Here is a 21572-nt window from a genome sequence, read left to right as displayed (position 1 = left end):
GTGCCCGATATTTTCTGCGTTCTGTCTGTCAACTTTCTCCACCCACGAAGGGACTTTACAAGATCAGAACAGGTCTGTGAATTCTGTGTGCGTGTGTGTGCGAGAGAGAGGAAGAGCCAGAGAAGGCACACTTCCTAAAGAAGCCACAGGAGGGCATGCAGTTTTCACGAGTACTAATAAACACACTCTGTGTCGTCCCAGTTGTTTAAACTAAATTTTGGCCCAATTGCTATTTTCATTGAAAAATGGCGCTATGCTGATAAAAATGCAAGAGTATGTATGTGTACCACTGTAAACTCGTGGTCCGTGTGTGTGGTTATTTCACAAAACCTATAACCGCTGCCTCTATAAATATTGGCTTCCTTTTCCTTTTCTATAAATATCTCTCAATTACTATAGTTAACTCCTCGGTGAACTAAATCGAGTCTTTCCTAGAGCATAGTCAAATGAGAGCGTCAGAAATTTCCGTGCCCATGCAGCCCGTCTACCAAAGAAGTAAATTCCACCCCTCTGTCCGTCTCATTTGTTTGTGGTTATGCCTCAGTGTCTTTCTCCCTCTTTCACTCTCATAATGCTCAGCTCGGTAAAACTCGTCACTTTCCGATGATCGTTTTCCGGAATCTAACCCAAATATGGAACATGGAGGGTGGGCCCGTTCGTGCCGGATTCAACCTTATATGGGTTACGCCTGGGACCGGAATTCCTCCTCTTTTGATCGCAGAGCGCTATCAAACAGCATATGCGCGAGAATAAACGTGTAAACGATGATAAGACAGGTGCATCAGTGAGGGCTGCATGCGCTTTTTATTGTGTGCTCTTGCTGTCAGGTTCTGCGCAGGTTGTTGCAATTTTGCAGCAGGTGGAAAAAGTCGGTCTTATCTATCCTGGAGCAACGGGCTCTCCATTGACAAGAGATTCCCTTTGAAAGCGTCATGGAGCCTTCCGGCCAATCAGCTTCTTCGTTCTTCTTCGACTACCCCTCCCACTTCCATATTTGGTTAATGACGTTTTGAAAAGGTTCCCCATATATACATACTAGTGTCAGGGCCCCCGTTCCCGTTACTTTACACCCTTTTAACTCGATCATCAGAGCATATGAAGCGCACCAGAACACGGAGCTCATCCTTTAACACACGCTGACTGACAGAGACATGCAGTGGTGACCCCCTGCGTGGCTGGGTTACATATCCCCTATTTGTGATAAGCTTTGAGGTAAAGAACAGAAAGAACAGGACAGAGGGCAAGGAGACGCGCTAACTTCGATCCTTCTACAATGACGGCTAAAACTCTGGAGAAAGTGCCGGTGAATCTCGGAGGGTTCGCGCATGCCGAGAGCGTCTACTCCATGGATGACATTGCTACCAGTTTGCCGACCTCTGTGGCGATCTTCCCCAACAACGACTTGGGCGCGCATTACGACCAGATTAATGTGGCAGCAGGTAAGAAAACAGAGTGTGTGTGTGTGTGTGTGTGTGTGTGTGTGTGTGTGTGTGTGTGTGTGTGTGTGTGTGTGTGTGTGTGTGTGTGTGAAACATTTTATACATCCAACATCCAAAAACAAAACAATAAAAAACTTCTTTTTTTTCAACATTTCGCAAATGACTGCAAGAAAGAATAACACGGACACATTTCTGTTAAATTTTGGAGTGCTGTACTTAAGAAGTTTGGGATGGTAGGAGCGCAGTCCGTGCGTAACGGAACACAGATGCACCTGCTCTCTGTCACTTAAAGCCCACTTTCCGGTCTAGTGTGAAGAGGTTAATGAATCATGCTTTCTGATTTGTTTCCCCCCGCAGATGGCTTGATGGGCGCAGACATGAGTGCAGAAAAGCGCTCCTTGGACCTCTCTTCATATTCCAGCAGCTTCTCGCAGCCTGCAGCCCATCGCAACCAGACCTTCACCTACATGGGGAAGTTCTCCATCGACTCTCAATATCCAGGTAACTGGAACCCCGAGGGAGTGATCAACATCGTCTCGGGGATCTTCAACGTGGCCCAGCCACCTCCTCCTCCTCCTCCTCCCTGCTCTTCAGCGTCCTCCTCCCCGGCTTCTTCAGGATCTCCCAATCACTTCTCCAGTGGTAATTTGAGTTGCACCATGGCGGCTCAGAGCCAGGCAGAGCTAGAGCACCACCACCACTTGTACTCACCCCCGCCTCCTTACTCCACCTCCGGCTGTGGGGAGGTATACCAGGACCCCTCTGCATTTTTGTCCACCTCTACCTGCCCCATCGCCTCTTACCCTCCACCTTCCTACTCGTCACCCAAGCAGCCCGGAAGCTCAGACGCACCAGGGCTTTTCCCCATCATCCCCGACTATTCGGGCTTCTTCCAGCCGACTTGCCAGCGGGACATGCACACGGCAGGCATCCAGGATCGGAAACCGTTTGGCTCTTGTCCTCTTGATACCTTCCGTGTCCCTCCACCTCTGACCCCCCTGAACACTATCAGGAACTTTACTCTGGGGGCTCCGGGTAGTGGTGCCTCCGAGGGAGGGGCGCCGCGGCTCCCCTCTGCGTACAGCCCACAGAATCTGCCCCTGCGGCCAATCCTGCGACCCAGAAAGTACCCGAACAGACCCAGCAAGACACCAATCCATGAGCGGCCGTACCCCTGTCCAGCGGAGGGCTGCGACCGGCGTTTCTCGCGATCGGATGAACTGACCAGACACATCCGCATCCACACTGGACACAAGCCCTTCCAGTGTCGGATCTGCATGCGTAACTTCAGCCGCAGCGACCACCTCACCACTCACATCCGTACGCACACGGGAGAGAAGCCGTTCGCCTGCGACTTCTGCGGCCGCAAGTTTGCTCGGAGCGACGAGAGAAAGAGACATACAAAAATTCACCTGAGACAGAAAGAGAGGAAGTCCTCCACTGTCTCCTCTTCCTCCTCTTCCTCATCCAGCAGCTCCGGACTGGACCGGTTATCAGGCGGCATCAGCGCAGCCAACGGGATCTGTTCGTAGGTTTCCGTGGAAAGCTTTGCTGTCACCGAGGCAGTGTGAACTAAAACTAAACTAAGAAGAAAACCTAAAAAAGAAGGGTACCATCAGAACAGTTCTTCAGCTATTGTGAACTGAAGACCGCGGTCCAATCACCAGGATGGGAATAAACAAGAACTTTTGTGCAGTGGTGCGCAGATACGCACATTCTCCCATTCCTGCCGCAGAACTGAGTGAAAGACTGACACGAATGCACTTTGACTGCACAGTCTATTGAAAATACAAATAAAAAAGCCAATACAATTCATACAAAATTAATAGATCATTTGTAATGTGAAAGGGACTTTATGAAATAAAATCTAGCCAACACTTAACTAAGAGCCCAGCTTTTGTGCGCGAATGTGAAATAACTGCAATAACGTTTCCAAGAAATTAAACAATTTTAAGTTATTAAATTGACAATGAATTCATCTTAACATGTTTGTGGAACTCTTAATTTTCCCTTTAGTGCCTTGCTGTGTGTCTTTTTGTACACATACCGATTCAAGGACGCTTCTATCGCAATGTATATTTGTCCTTTCATATGTAAAGTTGGAAGACATTCTATTTTTGTACGCATTTTGTCTCGTGTAACTCCATTTGTTCAGCAGTTGTGGTTAATGTTTAAACCATGTTGGAGTGTAAATGTTTGACTCATAGCGACTTGACCATTTTGATTTGATTTGATTTTGTTGTTGTTGTCGCTGTTGTTGTTGTGATGTGTGTTTTGAGACTTATTAAATGGATCAGAATGATAAACACAGCCGGTAGAGTCCGATTGGTTCATTGCTCTAATCTGCAGCACCCGAAAGCTGCTTTTATGAGACCTACCGGGTCACTGCGCTGAAAGTAGTGAACGGTATACATTTTATTTGCATTCTAAAAAGATCTGTTGACGCTGGAAATTTTAACGGGTAAATCCCACGTTGCGTCACCAATGGCATCTCTGACTCAGACTTTTGCCCACTCAGTTTTTATTTAGGTGTCACATCAGGTTACAAACAGGCTATCATATGCAAATGATTTGTTTTACGCTCGCCGACAGCAGCAGAACAAGTCCGTGCTTTGACGCAGCGAAGGTGGAATAAAGCATTTGCGCAAACTTTAGAAGTTTAGACAAAACATGCGAAGCGCACAACATCTATATCTCACACCACTTTGATGCGGTTCGTTACTTTAAAAATGAACTAGATCTAAGAGGAAATATATGTTTATGAGAGGCAACAACAAAGACGAACGATACTTCCACACAAATCATGAAAAGAAATCATTTTACAAGTGCTGCAACAAAGACATTTAATCCTAAAGTTCACTCTCTGGGGTTATTTGTTAGTTGAATAGCTAAAGAACCATTTTTGGAATCACGGAGACTAATCGACTTCAGGTCTATTGATCAGTGTGGAATTCCTATTCACCAGCATTTCTAGAAAAATAGTAATAATAATAATAATAATAATAATAATAATAATAATAAAAAGCTTTGGTATATAAAGTAAATTGTGTTTAATTTGCTCCTTCAAACTGTTACTTTTACAAACTTTAATAAATATTTTTTTAATGGGTCTCCTATTTATCTTCAAATGTTTATTTTTCCGTGTGTGTGCGTGTTTTTTATTATTATTATCTGTTGTGAATCAGAAGCAAACGCCTCTCAGCAATGGGAAAACGGCGGTCACCTGTTTCCTTTCCATTTACCAAATGTCTGTATATGAATAAACACCCGGATGTGGTTCTTTTCACTTGTGGTGGAGCCGAATTATTTATGGCTGTTTTACTTGAGGCTTTTTAGTGTGTATTACACATCATAAACAGTATGTAGCGATGTAGAGTACTAAATTCGTCAGAATTTTGGTCGTATTAAGGAAAAACTGATGTTTGCTGTGCCTTTGAGAAGTAGTGAGAGAAAACACAATTTTATTCGGGTTTCTCGTTCCTCTCAGATGGCATATAGACTCGATTTCTCTCAAAGTAAAGGGATTTCCTTGGCAATAAAGAATCTTCTATTAATGAAAATATACGATTTCATGAAAACCGTGAAATTCTTCTAAAGAGTCATTTTAATGTTACACATGTTCAGATATTGTTTAAAACTTTGCACTGTTTTCTCAAAACTACAATTTTAAGACTATATTCACGAAATAATTTTGTACACATTCCATAAAAATACTGTTTACTAATGACAAAAATGCAACTATGTCCAACCCCTGCCTGACTGCCTTGAAATTCCAGAAAAATGAGAAAAATATGAAGTAAAAGCAGAAAAGCAGACCGCAGCTGCACACCGTCCTTTCTGTTTCTGTGTAAAGCTGAACGTAAGTTAACCTGAGACTGGGTTGTCCAATTTGTCCTGCTTCTACGTTTTTCTTTCTTTGTTTTCAGTCTGAGACGATCGGCTGGCAAAATGTGATTTCGATATTTCTTAGTGTTCTATATTTGTTTTACATTTTCTTTTTCTCTTTTTTGATAAATAGAGCGTAGTCAACAGGAATTGAGACGAAATAAAGAAATGACCTGTTTTTGAAAGTGTCTCTTTTACCCGAGTCCGTTCTGGCCACTTATCCTGATAAAACTGTGATGTTAAATTTGTTGCCATTACTGCTGCGCTCTTCTTTAGATCTGCCTCGAAAAAAACATTTTTAATGACACATTTTACGCAGATAAATAAAGGATATAAAGTGACTTTACTAAAACCCGATTGCAGATTCTACTTTGGCAGTAAAGTTGTATGCGAGAAAGTGATACGGACAAACACTTTCTGGCATACAGACACACGCACAGCCTTGCAAACAGTATGCTTTAGCTGTCTGTCTGTAGGGGGCAGCGTCAAAAATATGTGGAACAACCGGTTTTCGGGCTGCTGTTTGTGCTATTCTTGGACCTTACTGCGTTTTTGATCGTTGGTGTTTTTCATCCTTTTCTCTTTTGTGGTGAGCGTTTCTGTGCAAGCAGTCAACATTTAACTGTTGTTTATTTATCTGTTGCATGTCTGCATGCAAACACATCTGCATGGGTTGCATATCCACATTCCTTTGCTGTATGTAGCCAAATACTTACATGAATGAAAGCTAACAGTACTGTGATTATTTTTGAGATTCACTCTTAGAGGAGAAACCCAGAAACCTTGAGTTAAAAACCGAAGTCTGCAAAAGCTGAGAGCCAAAAGTAATATTTCAAGTCTTGAGTTCTTCTACTTGGAAATGTAAGGAAAAGAATAATTATGGGTTTATTTATAGTAAATTCAGTTTGCTGTGTTATGATATAATGTTAGCCAACATGAAATGCAGATATGCTACATGGGTCAGTATAGTAGTGTGACCATTAGCTCGCAGTGACTTTTACAAATTCGTTAGGCAACCACCATCACCATCCTAATTGATATTAGTTCAGACAAAGGCCTATTTCTGTTAAAAGGGAGTTCTTGCTTCCTGCAATCACCAAGTGTTTGCCACAGGTGATCAGCTGATCAGGCTCTCTATATAATATTGTCCTATCTTCACTCTACAGTATAAAAAACATTGATCTGAACTGTTACTATATGAATAAAACTAAACTGAAGTGGAAGATGTTTGAACGTTCACGCCCACTCTAGCTTCATTACAACAGTTCAGTTCAATTTTTTTTTAATTTATATTATTATTTTATTTATAGTCCCAAATCACAACATCAGTCGCCTCAAGGCACTTTATATTTTAAGGTAAAGACCCTAATAATACAAAGAAAACCCCAACAAACAGACAACCGCCTGAAAAAGCACTTGGTGAGAGTGGGAAGAAAAAACTTCCTTTTAACAGGAAAAAGCCTCCAGCAGAACCAGGTTGAGGGAGGAGGCGGGGCCATCTCTCACGACTGATTGGGGGTGAGGGTAGGAAGGTGGGATAAAGACGCACTGCAGAAGAAATGATTAAATGCAGAGTGGTGGATAAACACATATTAAATGAAAAAACTGAGTGAAGAAGAAACACTCAGGGCATCATGGGAGAAGTTTAGGTCTTTTGCACCGTAAATAAGGGAGGCGATCCATGTCACCTGATCCAGTCCTAACTATCAAAAAGGAAAGTTTTAACCCTAATCTTAAAAGTAGAGAGTGTGTCTGTCTGAAAGCTCGTTCCACCAAAGAGGGGCCTGAAAACTGAAGGCTCTGCCTCCCATTCAACTTTTAACTACTGTAAGAACCCCAAGGAAACCAGCAGTCAGAGGGCAAAGTGCTCTATTGATAAGTACTACAAGGCTTTTTGGATGGGATGGGGCCTGATTATTCAAGGCCTTGTATGTGAGTTGGATGATTTTAAGTTGGATTTGGGATTGAATGAGTGAAGCCAGCCTTTTTGATAAAGCACATAGTCGTGGCAGGATCAGGTGACTCTGAATGGTCCCTTAATTAAGCTGCAGTGGGTGGAGGCTGCTGGGAGCTCCCCATGATGCACTGGGTGTTTCTTCCTCACTGACCGTGTGATTACACATCATGAATTATTACTAATCTCTCCTCTACAGTGTGGTTTTTGTCCAGTCTTTCTTCCGTCACCAGGTCACAGAGGATGATTGCCTTTCCATGAGTTTGCCTTTACTGGCAGTTTCTTCTTTTTAAAAGTGGGAAGGAAGATTTTTGCTCAAAGGGAGCTGTTTGATTCGGGATTTTCTCAGATTGTCTCAGTCTTTCCATCTTGGTCAGTTGCTGTGAAAATCATCAACGCTGCCACCGTCTCCACACCATGCATCATAGCAGGTCTCACTGCTATCTTGTAAATCTTCCCTTTCCTTCTTGCTGCTTTCTTTTGTTACAAATTACCCCTGAAACTAATCTCCACCCACACCACCCTGTCTGCACTCTCCTCTTCAGCTCTCATGTTCACTGCCCATTGCTTTGGATGGTTGAGCCCAAGTATTTCAGCTCATCTTCACTATCTCTACTCCATGTCTGCTCACCTTTCCACCTCCTCTTTCTTGGCATGAGCTGCTGCCTACTGATCATTAGTCTGCTTCTTAATCTCGCATTTAAAAAAATCTGTCAATGTAACTTTTAACTGTGACCCTCTGCAGTCAACAATTGAGCAAACCACTGTACTGTCACTGTATCAGCACATGCAGTAGCTTTCAAACTGGTATTTTACTCTACGAAAAATGAATTAATAATTGATCAAATGAATAAATGAAGTGTAATCTCTATCAACATTTGTTTTCATGTGTTATTCTGTCCTTCCCTTTTTCTTTGTCATTTTGTTGTGTTATTTTCTTCCTTTTCTTTGTTCCTTGTTTGCTCCTGGTGTCTAATTTCATTCATGGAATTCTGTGTTCATATTATTTGTATTAACAGGAGTAACTTAAACCATTCTAGTGGCTCTCTTTAGTTTGCTGTTTACCAGTCAGTGCTTTCTATTGCATCAGGAACATTACCTCCGAATCCAGACACTTTTCTTTCCAAGCTCCTTAGACTATGATGACCAGGATGACTGAGAACCTTCACAGACATATTGTCGTACATTTTGAGAGGAACGTTTCAGAAACATTCACTACGGAGTAGGGCTGGGCCACATCATACCGTTCACGGTAATACCGGTACAATGTTGGGCAACGATAAGAAAATGAAATATCGCGATAGAATATGGGTAAAACGCGCATGCGCAGTGCCTTTGTTTTCATACGCACATGGCGGCAAAAGCATGGCAGCAATGGAGAATGAGAAGGGTGAAAGTGGATCGTTGAATGAAACAGATGAACCAGAACTGGTTTGTAAAAATGCTGCAGCGTCACTGGTGTGGAACTGGTTTAGCTTTCGTCCGTCAGATACACAACAAAGCACTATTTTTGGTAGCGCATGCTAACGGGCCGTCGTTATTACCGTGTTTGTGGAAAATACGGCACACTTAAAATCAATCCTTTGATTTTTCTGAAAGTCAACAGAGCCCCTTATAATCCCGTGTGCCTTATGTATGAACTCTGGTTGTGTTTACTGACCTCGAAACGATTTTATGTGCACGGCGCTCGAAAATCTGTCAAATGTTTCAGTACGACTTTGCTAAGCTACGGAGCCGCACCGCTTGATGGATTGTTGGAGCATTACGGCTATCGTAGGCGGAGCCTCGCGGAGTGATACGTACTGTGCTTCAACATAATGTTACCGTGTTGTGTGTGTATAACCTCTTTTTAAGTGTTGTGGATGTTATACATGGTTATGCTGAGGATATGTCGGCCAGTTTCCACTGGAAATGCCTTTTGGTTAAACTGTCAGCGAGGAATTTGCATTTACACTGTTAAAGTTTATATAACTTTAATGCACATAAAAAACAGCTGCTTGTTTAAGTGAAAATACATTTGGTTTTTTTTGCTTTTTTTGCACTACTAAAGTTGTGGAGTTGTAAAGTATTTTGTCTGGTGTCAATTATATCGTCAGTTATATCGTTATTGCAAATTTTCAAATCTATATTGTAATAAATATTTTTGGCCATATCGCCCTGCTCTACTACGGAGTCAGAACCTACACAACACAGAGAAGAACACACACCTGAGGGCAGTCAGGAAAAACGGGTGAAGAACTTTTCTCACTGAACCTGAAAAGAAAGTATTAGCCAAAGGGCTCAATTTTGCCATTTCTCCTCAACAGCTGTCCATAGTGGACCTCATCACAGCCACAGAAACAGCCATACGGACTGATAAAATATCACAAACAGAAGCAGAGCAAATCTGGATGAAAGTTTCAGCCACCCTCTCCAGTCCCTCCGTCTAACCTCACAGTACAAGAAAAAGAAGGCCGTCGCTTCCTGAGCAAAGATCACAACATCACCATATTACCAGCTGACAAAGGAAGGTGCACCGTGGTTCTAAACAAAACGGGTTACCACACAAAGATCACTACACTCCTCAGTGACAACAATACCTACGAAGCCTTAAAACGAGACCAGACAAGCAGCTACAAAAAGAAAGTTATAGCTTGCCTTCAAGACTTTGAAAAGGACAAAATCATTGACCGCCTTACATATCACCGCCTTTACCCAGGTGATGCCATACTCTGCATTTACGGACTTCCTAATCTCCACAAAGAAGCTGTCCCACTCAGACCCATAGTCAGTAGCATAAACTCAGCCACTTACAACATTTCCAAACACCTTGCTGGCATCCTAGCACCTCTCGTGGGGAACACCCCACATCACATCAAGAACTCCACCGACTTCACCGACAAGGTCCAGAAACTTACCCTGGATCCAGATGAAACCATGGTGTCCTTTGATGTAGTCTCTCTTCACTTGCATACCCACCACGGAGGCCGTGGAGACTGTCAGAAAACGACTACAAGAAGACAGCTCCTTGGAGGACAGGACCAACTTCACACCCGATCAGACCTGCACACTGTTAGACCTCTGCCTCACCACTACATACTTCAAATACAACGAGGGTTTCTACAGACAAAAACATGGCTGTGCCATGGGCTCCCCCGTGTCACCTATTGTAGCCAACCTTTACATGGAGGAAGTGGAAAGGAAGGCTCCTGGCTCTTTCAAAGGAAGAGTACCCAGCCACTGGTACAGATATGTAGACGACACCTGGGTCAAAATCAAGACACAAGAAGTGGAATCCTTCACTGCGTACATTAACGCCGTGGATAAAAACATCAAGTTCACCAGGGAAGACACAAAGGACGACTGTTTGCCTTTCCTGGACTGCGCTGTGCACATTGAAGAGAACGGCAACCTCAACATCGAAGTTTACCGGAAGCCCACACACACGGACCAGTACCTCCTGTTTGACTCCCATCACCCTCTGGAACACAAACCTGGAGTAATCAGAACCCTACACCACCGGGCAGAACATGTTCCCTCTAAGCCTGAAGGGAAAAAGAAGGAACACACACATGTAAAGGAAGCTCTTAAAACGTGCGGCTATCCTAAATGGGCGTTTATAAAGTCAGCAAAGAGGCACAGAAAAGAAGATCAGACACCAGCGAGGGAGGAAAAGAAGGACCGACGCAACAACATTGTCATCCCCTATGTTAACAACGTGGTGTATGCTGTACAGTGCAGCGAGGAATGCCCAGACCTCTACAGAGAGACCAAACAGCCACTTCATAAACACATGGCACAACATAGAAGAGCCACCTCCACGGGACAAGACTCAGCAGTCCATCTGCATCTAAAGGTCAAAGGTCACTCTTTCAAGGATGCCAATGTTCACATTTTGGACAGAGAGGACAGATGGTTTGAAAGAGGAGTGAAAGAAGCATCTATGTCCACTGTGAGCGACCATCTTTGAACAGAGGGCGGGGCTTACGACACCAACTGTCTGCCATCTATAATCCAGTTTTGAGATCCTTCCCAGATGCCTTAAATCCCACTCACATCCTGGGCCTTCTGACCTCAGGAAATCACATGATAGGGTGGGGCCAGGTTTCACAGTGAGCTCACCTGAAACCCTGGCTGATTGTGACCCACACCCGTTTTCACACCTTGGCCCGTGTGATTAGGTAGACGATCATTAGGGGATCCATGTCCCTTTCGGTGGGGGGGGGGACACTCCCACAGAGCTTAAATGTGGGACTGTCCACCATTTGACCTTAGAACTGAAGAAGCTTCTCGGATGAGAGGTGAAACGTCTTCAAGCAACTTAAAGAAGTTCAGATGCTTTTCTTTCCAAGCTCCTTAGACTACGATGACCTGGATGAGAACCTTCACAGACATAACCTCAGAATCACAACCAATTAAAATATTAATGAAAACATTAAATGAAATATCTATGTAATATTTTTAATTATTATTTTTTCTAAAAGTAGATCAAGCACAAAATTTCAATAATTATCCACATGTGTTTGCAGGTGCCTAATGGTGCAGCAGACTATGTAAAAATCATTCAAGACATTTTTACAGGAAACTTTTTACAGGCAGCTACTATTTTATTTTATTTTATTGCTGCCAAAATGGTTTCGGCATTTTCAGGGCGTATGGCTGATAAGTTGCTGGCCTATCTGAGCCTCTGATAGTGACTCCAACAATCACAGTCACAGTTCAAACCCTCAGTAGCGATTTTTCCCTGGCAGTTGGTAATCTCCTTTGACATTAAACAAAGTGTTTGTGAGATGTGGAAAAAGCAGCAGGAAGGTAACAAGTGAGATGCAGTGTGAATTTTTCACCCACTATTATGACATATAAAAATATGATAAAAAATATATATTAATATACTAAAATGCATAAAACCATTATTCTTTTTTTATTTTGGTGAAGTGTGCTCCTGTATTTCCAAATAAAAGGCTTTGCTTTAAAAACTGCTTATAAAAGTATAATATATTCAGATTAAACTGAAACACATCATTTGATTCTTCTTCAACAGTTTACAAAACTTCACACTAATCCAAGAGTGATGTGAACAACAGTTCGATCCCTTTCCTTATTTGGGTTTTAGATTCAGAGTCATAACAACATTAGTCATACTTGTTGGCTTCTTTCTGAACACTTCCTTCAATCAACTTTAACCAAAAAAGGAAACAACTGCTCAATAAACAATTTATAAGTCAGAGATGCCAATACAAACTATTCTTTTCCTCTTTTAATCTCCAGTCGCTTCTAAAGCCTCCTCATGGGAGATGCTGTATCTGTTTTCTGAGATATAACTTGACAGTGGCTAGGTGACACTGTTAATCGGTTAACTGTTTCATCCTTACAAGTTGTCGAGTTGTTAAAGTTTCTGTTGAATGTGTTTCAGTTACTATCGATAAACCAGTTCATCTTTTTATTTATAACATGGATGTATCTCCGATCACAGGGGACTAGTTTTACAGTAACATCTTCTTTAGAGGCTCGTCTCTGTTTTAGTCTTTTAGAAACTTTTGTTTGCTCTGTTATGTTTTAATATTTATGTTAATAGTAATTAAGGACAAAGCTTTTTAGTTTACACAATGGGGCTCTTGTGCTCTAAGTGCACAGAGAAATATTCCACTACTTTGTGATCAGATTACGTCAGTGAAGCTGCTGACTATAGCAAAAAAAAAAACGTGATCGTTTATTAGACACAAAGTAACCTTTAGCCATCACTAGATTGTATCAGGCCCTCCTTTTGGGAATCTGCACACTATATTACTGTTACTGTCAGCTCCAGGAGTACGACGAGGAGTACAAGACACTGATCCAAGATTTTCTTGAACGCTCTAAGTCCAACTACTTTGCATTTTAACACCAACAAAACCAGAGTTAGTGATGGACTTCAGGGGCTGCATAGAGAAGAGGGACACTTTGAATCTGGACAGAATGGTGAGGAAGGCAGCCTCCTCTGTTTGCATAGCGCTGACGAGCCTAACAGACCAGCGGGCAGTAAGCGGAGCAGCATCACTAACAGCCTGCAGTTGGTTTCCTGCTCCACGGACAGACCAAGGAGATCATTCCTCCCACAGGGCACGCGACTCGCTGACGCCAGTGGGTGGGTGTAGAGACTTTAACATTACTGTCAGCATTTCTCACTGTTCCACAGTCTAATGCACACTGTGCACTGTTCACCATGCACCTTTATCGAAAGGTTGTCTATAGTGGACTTTTAAATTTGTAACTTTATATTAAAATATAGAAACATTCTATTTATTGGTGTTTATTATTATTATTATTATTATATGTCTATAATATTTGTGGATATTGCTGGAATGTAGAATCTGTGTAGTGCTCTCAGTGTAAGGTTGGCTGACACGAAGAACAAAAAGGGAAACAAAAATGGTGTTTTATCTCCCACTGTTCCCAACACAGGGTCATCTCATCGCTCATTTTTACTGTTTTCTCTTATTGTAGGTCTTTAACTTACAATTTAAGCACCGTTAGGCAACTGTTGTTATGATTTTGTGCGACATAATTGAACCTCAGAATCATGGGATGACAGAGAGCAAAAAGGCATCCAAAGAAAAAATATCCTTCAAAGAGTCTGGAGAACTATTCCTTTTTTTTTGTCCCCATCAGAATTGTTGTCTTAAGGCCAAGAAAGATGCCAAGCGGATTTATTTTACCAAGTGGATCATCATGGCCTTGCCATATTGGTCCATTGGATTGACCTTTATTATAATTATGAATTTATTTTATTTTCAGTTGCTACAAACGGGACAGACATGACTGGGGGATAGGACAGGGAGAAAGAATGAAAGAAAGAGAGGGAGAGAAAGAAAACCAAAGGGGAGAAGAGACGGTGAGAAGGGGGGGAAGAAAGACGACGACAACGACAACAACAACAACACCTGTATGGAGAAAAAACAAACAAACAAAAACAAAAAAAAAACAGAAGAGAAAGCAAACAACGAAGAGCAACATAATAAAATAAAAAAACGGCACCATCACAATAAACTAGCTAGCAGTAGATATCAGTAGATACTAAATAAACGATATTGTGCAGCACGCAAGATAGACAGCGCACAATGTGCTTTGAGGCAGCAGCCAAGAAAGCTGTAGTCCGCGTCTGTGAATACCTGTGTGTACACCTGTGTGGATCAGCATGCTTGCATTCCAAAGGTTTCTCCATGTAACGATCTGCTAGAGGGTGTGGGGGGGCCACAGCCCCGTCCTCCAGGCTATGAAGCAGGTATGGAGGAGATCAAAACTCCAGCCATCCAGAGGCCCCCAGAACACAAGAGACCAAGGAAGACCAACAGAGGGGCAGCCGCGCCACTGTCCCAGTAAGAGCTGAGGAGAGTCCCAGATGAGGGCTCACTCAGCAGCTGCGGAGCAGAAGCTAGGGGGAGTTGCAGTGACGCGCCCGTGAGCTTCGCCGGCAGCCAGCTGTGCCTGAGTGACCGAGCCCCAGGCCGAGAGGCCGGGGGCACCCCACCTCCGAGGTGGCCCGAGCGAGCCCCAGGCTCCAGGCCCCGATAAGCGGCCGCCAAGGAGTGAGCCGGTGGGTACCCGGACGCCCACCCCCAGACACAAAGAACCACCAACGCACCGACACCTGAGGGAGTCCGCCACTGACGGGGGAAGTGGTGGTGGGTGGAGATAGGCCTCCAAACCTTGGAGGGCCTGAGATGTCCCCAGAGAGGTGGCGTCTGATACCCAACCTGACATATAGACACAGACATACAGGCACACACAGACACAAACATCCATTCCCACCCTCATGCTCTCATATGCACTTACGCCACACTCAACCAACGTGGAGACAGACATAAAGAGACGCTGTACACACGATCACACTCCCCAAGCGTACTCTACGAACCGGGTCTAGGTACCCTTGCCCCTGGAGGGGGGAACTGCACCCAGACCCAGGTGGTGTTACCCTTTTCCCTGCGGTGGGGAGAAGCAGACCGCCCCGACTCCGCAGCAGCAGGGAGGCCCCACACTCCAGACCGCAGTCGGACGGCCAACTCCTCCTAGCCCCCCCGCTCCAGCAGGCCGCAGAGAACGGGGGTGAGAGAAGACTCCAAACCTCCCTCCACCCGCTCATTGTAGTGTTGATGCATGTGTGTTCTAAGGTGCAATTAAAACCCAGGAGGGCATGGAGCTACCTGCCAGAGAGCAGCAGGTAAGCGCATAGTCCCTCCTGCTGGAGAACTATTCCTGAAGACTACTCAAAGAAATTACTAGAAAGCTTCGCTAGAAGAGTTCAGACCATGATGAAGAATAAAGGCGATTATTTTTGTTTATACACTGTATTTCTATTTATTTTCCATATGCTTCTACTTTCCCTAGCAGAATAAGAAAAATCAGGAGTGGCTTGTGAATATTGCAAAATACTTTACGTGTCACGCCCGCAGTGGCAGACGAGTGGAGGTTGGAAGTAGGACCCAAGAAGCAACTTTTGATGCGAGTGAGCTTTATTTTAAGAGGTAGGAGAAAACAAACAGAAACAGCAAGGCAAGAATAAAACTAACAAAACAAACCTGAAGCCAAAACCAGAGACGCAGGGAGACACGGCGGGAAACCATAAGGCGAAGGAGGGAGATCACACAGGAAAACCAGCAACTAACAGAGGCAAACACAAGGCTTAAATACACAGAGGGATAATGAGGGAATGAGACACAGAAGGAGGACACAGCTGGGAGTGATTGACAAGACGAGACAGGAAGCAAAACTCAATACATTTAGATAGGACACAGACTTTCAAAGTAAAACAGGAAACATGACTTGACTAGGAGGGAACAGCAACCATGGAACACAGAAACAGAAACCAAAAACTAGAAAAGATAAACAAAGACAAAATCAAAGTTCAATAATGATACAAAAACTCAAAACACCTGGTCACTGACCCAGGACAGTACGAGTTTCTGCAGGCATTCTGGAAAAATACAATATGTTGATTGGGTCAAAACAGCCCAACAGCTGACAGCACTTTCACTCAGGATCAGCACTGCAGACTACACTGACTGTCAGTGGTGCAGGTCACTGACAGGGCCAGGCAGGTTTCTGCTGAGTAACTCAGCACCCACCCTCCTCCCAAAATATAGTAACTTTCGTCAGATTTTAAACTCTATTAACGATAAAAGACATTTTTTATTTGTGAGCATCTTCATCTGTTTTATTGCTCCACATACATTCATCATCAAAGTAACAGCATCACGGTCATACTGACACAAATGTGTGTGGAGTCAAATGTAGGCCGCAGGAAATTCCAGGCATAAGCTCAGGTGACATACGCAGGATACACGTCAAAGACAGTGAAAATGGTTAAAATATTAAAGTTATCCAATACATCTTCCATTTCCAGCACTTAGCCATAGCCATCTTTGTAAAAACTGCTTTTTTCTTTCCTCTAATAACTGACCAAACCTGTTTAGGAAGCATGTCATGGATAAGTGAAAAGAATAAAAAGAAAGCGTAAATATAATGTGTGCAGTGAGTGGGTACATGGCCTTCTTCATAAGTGTACATTCATTATTCACATATAAGGCAGACAGGAGAGCTGCAGGCTTTGGCAATGTGGAGGCTCTCTGCAGCAGAGACCAACAACAAGCAGCACAGCAGAGATCCTAATGATACCCCACCATTCACAAAGTGTTGCTAATAACATTCATCAGTGTACACGGCCACATAATGATCTGAAGGAAAACACCATATTAGGAATGAGAATTCCCCGGGATCACAGGGATATTTGTGGAAGGCTGTTCAGTTGTCCTGATTCCAGGAGGGCTTTAAGTCAGTTTAAGCCTGTGTATACCTCTGCACTAATATATTATCCTTAACCAAGAGCAAGGCAGTCAGTCCAGGTAACTTCCAGGTGATTATGACTCAATTTTTGGTTTTCCTTCTGGAAGATGGCAGAACAAACAAGTCTGTAATGCTTTGTAGTGTGTTTGCTTTCGAGCACAGGCTTCTATTACACAGAGACTGCAGGCCCTGGGTATGATTCCCCACCACACCAGAAATCCTCCGGCTGAGGGATTTCTAAGAGCCACACCTCCTCTTCCTTCCCCTTCTCTCCCTGCTGTTCCTGGTGACCTTTTGCATCGGTTTCATCTTCCAGTGCACTTTGCAGGACTTTGTAATAGTGACAGTCTCGCCCATCATCTGAATTGTACGGAGGAGCCAGGATGTCCAGGAAGGCGGCGGGCCCATCGACTGCGTAGATCTGGTGAAGGTTATCCCGCACAGGAGTGAGGAGACATGGCCCGCTGTTCTCTGAGTACTCAACCACTGAGCGGAGCACGGCACGCCACACGGAGGTCATCTGCAGTGGGGGTACCGGGGGGTCAAATACGGGTGGGACTGTGGTTACAGCCAGGTTTTGCTCCAGCTTGTCAAAGCAGCGGACGTTCACCTTTCCATAGAGAACCTGGACCACAGGACAGGAAAAAGATAGCAAGAATGGAAACTAGTTACTTGCTGACAAAGAGATATGCGAATAGCTTTAGCCAGAAGTTAAGAACATTCAGCTCCTGGATAGCCTTCCTAAAGCCCCGACCTTAACTATGTGGGGACTATACTTAAAAGCCAGGTCCATGCTGGGAATCCAACCAGTTTAAAATAACTATTCATGTAACTATTATAACTGTTTAGTCACATGTGTGAACAGGAGCTCATATTCTACAGGTGCGACAGCTAATTGTAATCAATTACATGTATTAGGTCATTTTTACATGTACTCAGTTATTTTGATTACTTTGGCTGGAATGGATCCGTGTCCAGCCGTGTTTTTGTCCTTACTGCTTCTATGGGTACAGGGTACAAGGTCAGTAGCAGCCAGGTGCTCCTGCGTGTGCACACCTCTATACATGCAGACAGTTTGGCAGTATATTAGTCTGGAGCATTCAGATGTGCATTAATAACACAATCTTCCTGGGAGTGGATGTCCCACTAAATTTACTCCAAGATCAGACGATGCAATCCTCAGAGAAAGTGCAAAAATCCCAAGAGAAACATCTCGGCTTCTACAGGCCTGCGTTAATATGCTAAATGCTAGTTCATGACAGTACAATTAGAAATAGACTGAACAAGTATTGACTAATTCTAAGAGTTGCCAGGAGAAAGCCCCATCTCGCTATTATGAAAATGTCAGCACATCTGAACACACCACACGATGTCTGGAACAACATCCTTTGGACAGATAAGACCAAAATGGAGATGTTTAGCTATAAGATACACCACCACACTGGAGAAAACCAAAGACACCACATCAGCACCTCATACCAACTGTGGTGGAGGGGTGATCATTGGTTTTGCAGGCACAGGAGCTGAACAACTTGCAATTGGGTTTTTTTGGTTTAAAAGCGTTTATAACAAACAAATTAGTGCACTCTGACACTTCTAGTAGAAGACAACCACAAACCCAAACTAAAAACAATCTTCATACTGACTATTTAACAAGCAACAGCTACTTTTGGCTGCTCCCTTATTCACAAATATTTGATTTGGTAGATTTGTACAGCAGATGCTGATTTTTGTCTCCTACCAAATACCTCAGAATGTTAAAGTAACACATTATGATTTTTCTCCTTCCACACGATGTATGTCTGCATACAGTAGATACACAGTCTGTGTAAAATATCATTTATTACAGTGTCTGTGTGACGCAATTTTGGTCAAGCTTTAGCTATCAGACAGATAGCTCTAGCTGTGCTTTGGTTGCACCGAGGTCCTCTGGCTGCAAAATCAGATGTGTTGTGTTTTGTTTTCACTGAACGTAGCACTGTGCATTCTAACAGACATCACTACTTTAACTAGTCTGTCCAAAGGACATTGTGGTTTATTCACACACGACTTATCTGTAGTGCCATGTTCTCCGGCAATCATACAAAAAAGTCATACTTTTTCCCAGTTGTACTGACATGAACTGTATCATGTAACTTATTAACTGAGGCCTGCACAATCTGAGATGGAGCTCTTGGGTTTTTCACACCTGAGCTTTGCATGGTCTGACTACGAGGTGAACTTGTGTGTTAGTGCACACCTGAATGCTCCAGACCAGCAGAAGAGCAAAACGTCTGCTTGTATATAGGTGATCACACTCACCAAATCTGAAGTCTGACCTGGAAGAGCTTTGGCTCCAGCACCAGATGTATTTCTGTCTGTCAGTAAAATACTTCCATTTCTATGTTCCTTGTTACAAATGCTGTGACCACAGCCACCAATAACATTTCTTTACAATAGGCCCACAACTAATTGTATCAGAAAGGCACCAAACGGTGTAACGCAGCATCCATGTTGGAAAAAGGACATAAATGACTCCACCCATCAAGTATTTAAAGGTGTGGGCTAACCGTAATTATTTAGCCTGCTGACCCTACGTGAGTTCGAGTGGAAAGTTGTTGTATGTTACGCACACGTCCAGCTAGTGAAGGCTTCAACTAGTTAGCTTAAATGGCGTTAGCTGAACACAGAGGTGTAAAAACCTTGAGCATCCCGTTCATCCCCGGGTGATCGTGAAGCGGTATGGACGCGCCGCTCCTCAGCAGGAACACACCCATACTGAACACCTCCGTCTCGCAAATGTGCATGTAGGTGACCGGGGGGCTCTGGAGCTCCGCTGCCCCGGAGCTCGAGTTGGTTTTCCGAGGAGCAATTTTCACGTCGGAAGCCCTGACGGCAGTTACTAAGGAGATTAGCCCATTAAGTTTGTCCTCAACGACTTTATCGTCGCCGTTGGCAGACGACTGCAAGCCTCTGAACGTCGTATAGGCTTGTTTTGCTATTTTCTGGATGAGAGGAGTTTTGTTGTCTCGCGGCATGCTGTCCCCAAAATTACAAAAGCAAAGAACTTCTCGGCGTCTCTCTGCCAGGATTTCCACCACCTTTGTTGAAGTGCCACATAAATCCTACAGTGTGAGCAGATGTACTGTAGGCTCGGCCAGTTCAAAAAGTGCGACTTTTATCAAACAAACAAACAAACGCAATTCATAGTGAAAATGTCTGATTTAAAGCCCAGATCAGAGCCTCCCTCCACTCATTCTCCGCGGTGTCGCCTCCTCATCCTCGCTCAAAGAGCCTGCGCATGAAGCAACAAGCAGCGTGGGATGTGAAGTTTAACCTGAACACTTTATCGTGGTCTTCTTCGCGTTAACGCGAGCAATGAACCACTGCGCCATCGGATCCTGTTTAATACACACCTTTGTGCAACTGTGGAAGACTGGCGGGTGTACAAATGAGCACGAAACAATAAAGAACAGCTCCGTCTGTCAGTGACACTACATTTCCCAGAGGTCCCGAGGACGCAGCCGAGTTTGTCGAGGGGAAGGCCAGACAGGCCACTGAACTCTCTGTGGCCCTCCCCCGCATCACATCCTCCATCTCCGTTTCTTTCCTTCTGCTGAGGCTTTCTTTTCTCTTTAACTTTTCACACCCACACACGCCCACACACACCACGACCATAAGGATTTTACACAACAGATGTGTGAAGCTTTGCCATTTTTTTTGACATAAAGCACTAACAGTGAAATGCACCTGTAGACGCTTCAAGCAGATAGGATGAGGGTTTCTGCATTTCTGACCCAATGTTTTGAGCTGTTTGTGAGTGTGTGTGATTCATTATTATATCCTCTGTTTGTTGTCTGTTTATATTTTGGATCTTCTTATTGGTTTTATAATATTCAGTTTTGGTCCTCTTTGTCGTCCCCCTCTGTCTCCAATGTCAAGTCCCCTTCGAGTTCATGGTCTGTCTCCAGGGTCCTAATCCTGCCATTCACAGTCCTAATGACAGAGGCCTCAGTTCCTCATGTGGTCCCTTGGGAAAGTTAATTGGCCACCCCTGCTTCAGAGTGACAGGTCATTGCACGTCAGTACAAAGAGAACTATGAATGAATGGTTTGATCAGGATAAAAATCATGCGACTCATATTTTCAGGTCTTACAGAGGGACAGTGCTCTACACCACCAATCAAAACACCAAGTGAGAGAATATTTTGAAAGAATGCTGTTTATTGTTAAAATATTCCAGGATCCATGTGGCGAGGTGATGCTCCACACTTGTGTAATACAGTCTGCCATTTAGGGTTGTGAGCACAACTCCATGCAAAGTAGCTAAACATTTTTTTTACTTATTTATTTATTTTGTTTTAGTTTTTTGTTTGGTTTTTAATGGGGGGAGGGGGGTGTCATATTTAGTGTAAATGTACTTATTATATTTTGCACACTAAGCACACTAGTCAAGACAGGGTAATGTGTGTAAAATAGGCTTGATAAAGTCAATGTAACTTTGAATGGTATATGATA

General features: G+C 43.6%; 2 protein-coding genes across 2 annotated transcripts; one reads left to right on the top strand and one right to left on the bottom strand.

The window, feature by feature from the left end:
* The first annotated feature begins 1046 nt into the window (after nt 1-1046).
* egr2b (early growth response 2b) lies at nt 1047-4725 on the top strand. Its single transcript, XM_040038628.1, has 2 exons — nt 1047-1439; nt 1797-4725. The coding sequence occupies exons 1-2, from the start codon at nt 1274-1276 to the stop codon at nt 2969-2971; spliced, it is 1341 nt and encodes a 446-aa protein (XP_039894562.1). The 5' UTR covers nt 1047-1273; the 3' UTR covers nt 2972-4725.
* An 11003-nt stretch (nt 4726-15728) lies between these two features.
* Nucleotides 15729-20093, bottom strand: adoa (2-aminoethanethiol (cysteamine) dioxygenase a). The gene is made up of 2 exons (XM_040038626.1): nt 19758-20093; nt 15729-17701 (listed from the first exon to the last, which is right to left on the bottom strand). The coding sequence occupies exons 1-2, from the start codon at nt 20091-20093 to the stop codon at nt 17246-17248; spliced, it is 792 nt and encodes a 263-aa protein (XP_039894560.1). The 3' UTR covers nt 15729-17245.
* Nucleotides 20094-21572: the final 1479 nt, after the last annotated feature.

The sequence above is a fragment of the Simochromis diagramma genome, unplaced genomic scaffold (genome assembly GCF_900408965.1).
Source record: "Simochromis diagramma unplaced genomic scaffold, fSimDia1.1 OVJJ01000617.1, whole genome shotgun sequence".
Classification (NCBI taxonomy): domain Eukaryota; kingdom Metazoa; phylum Chordata; class Actinopteri; order Cichliformes; family Cichlidae; genus Simochromis; species Simochromis diagramma.
This window is presented reverse-complemented; position numbering and strand designations above follow the sequence as displayed.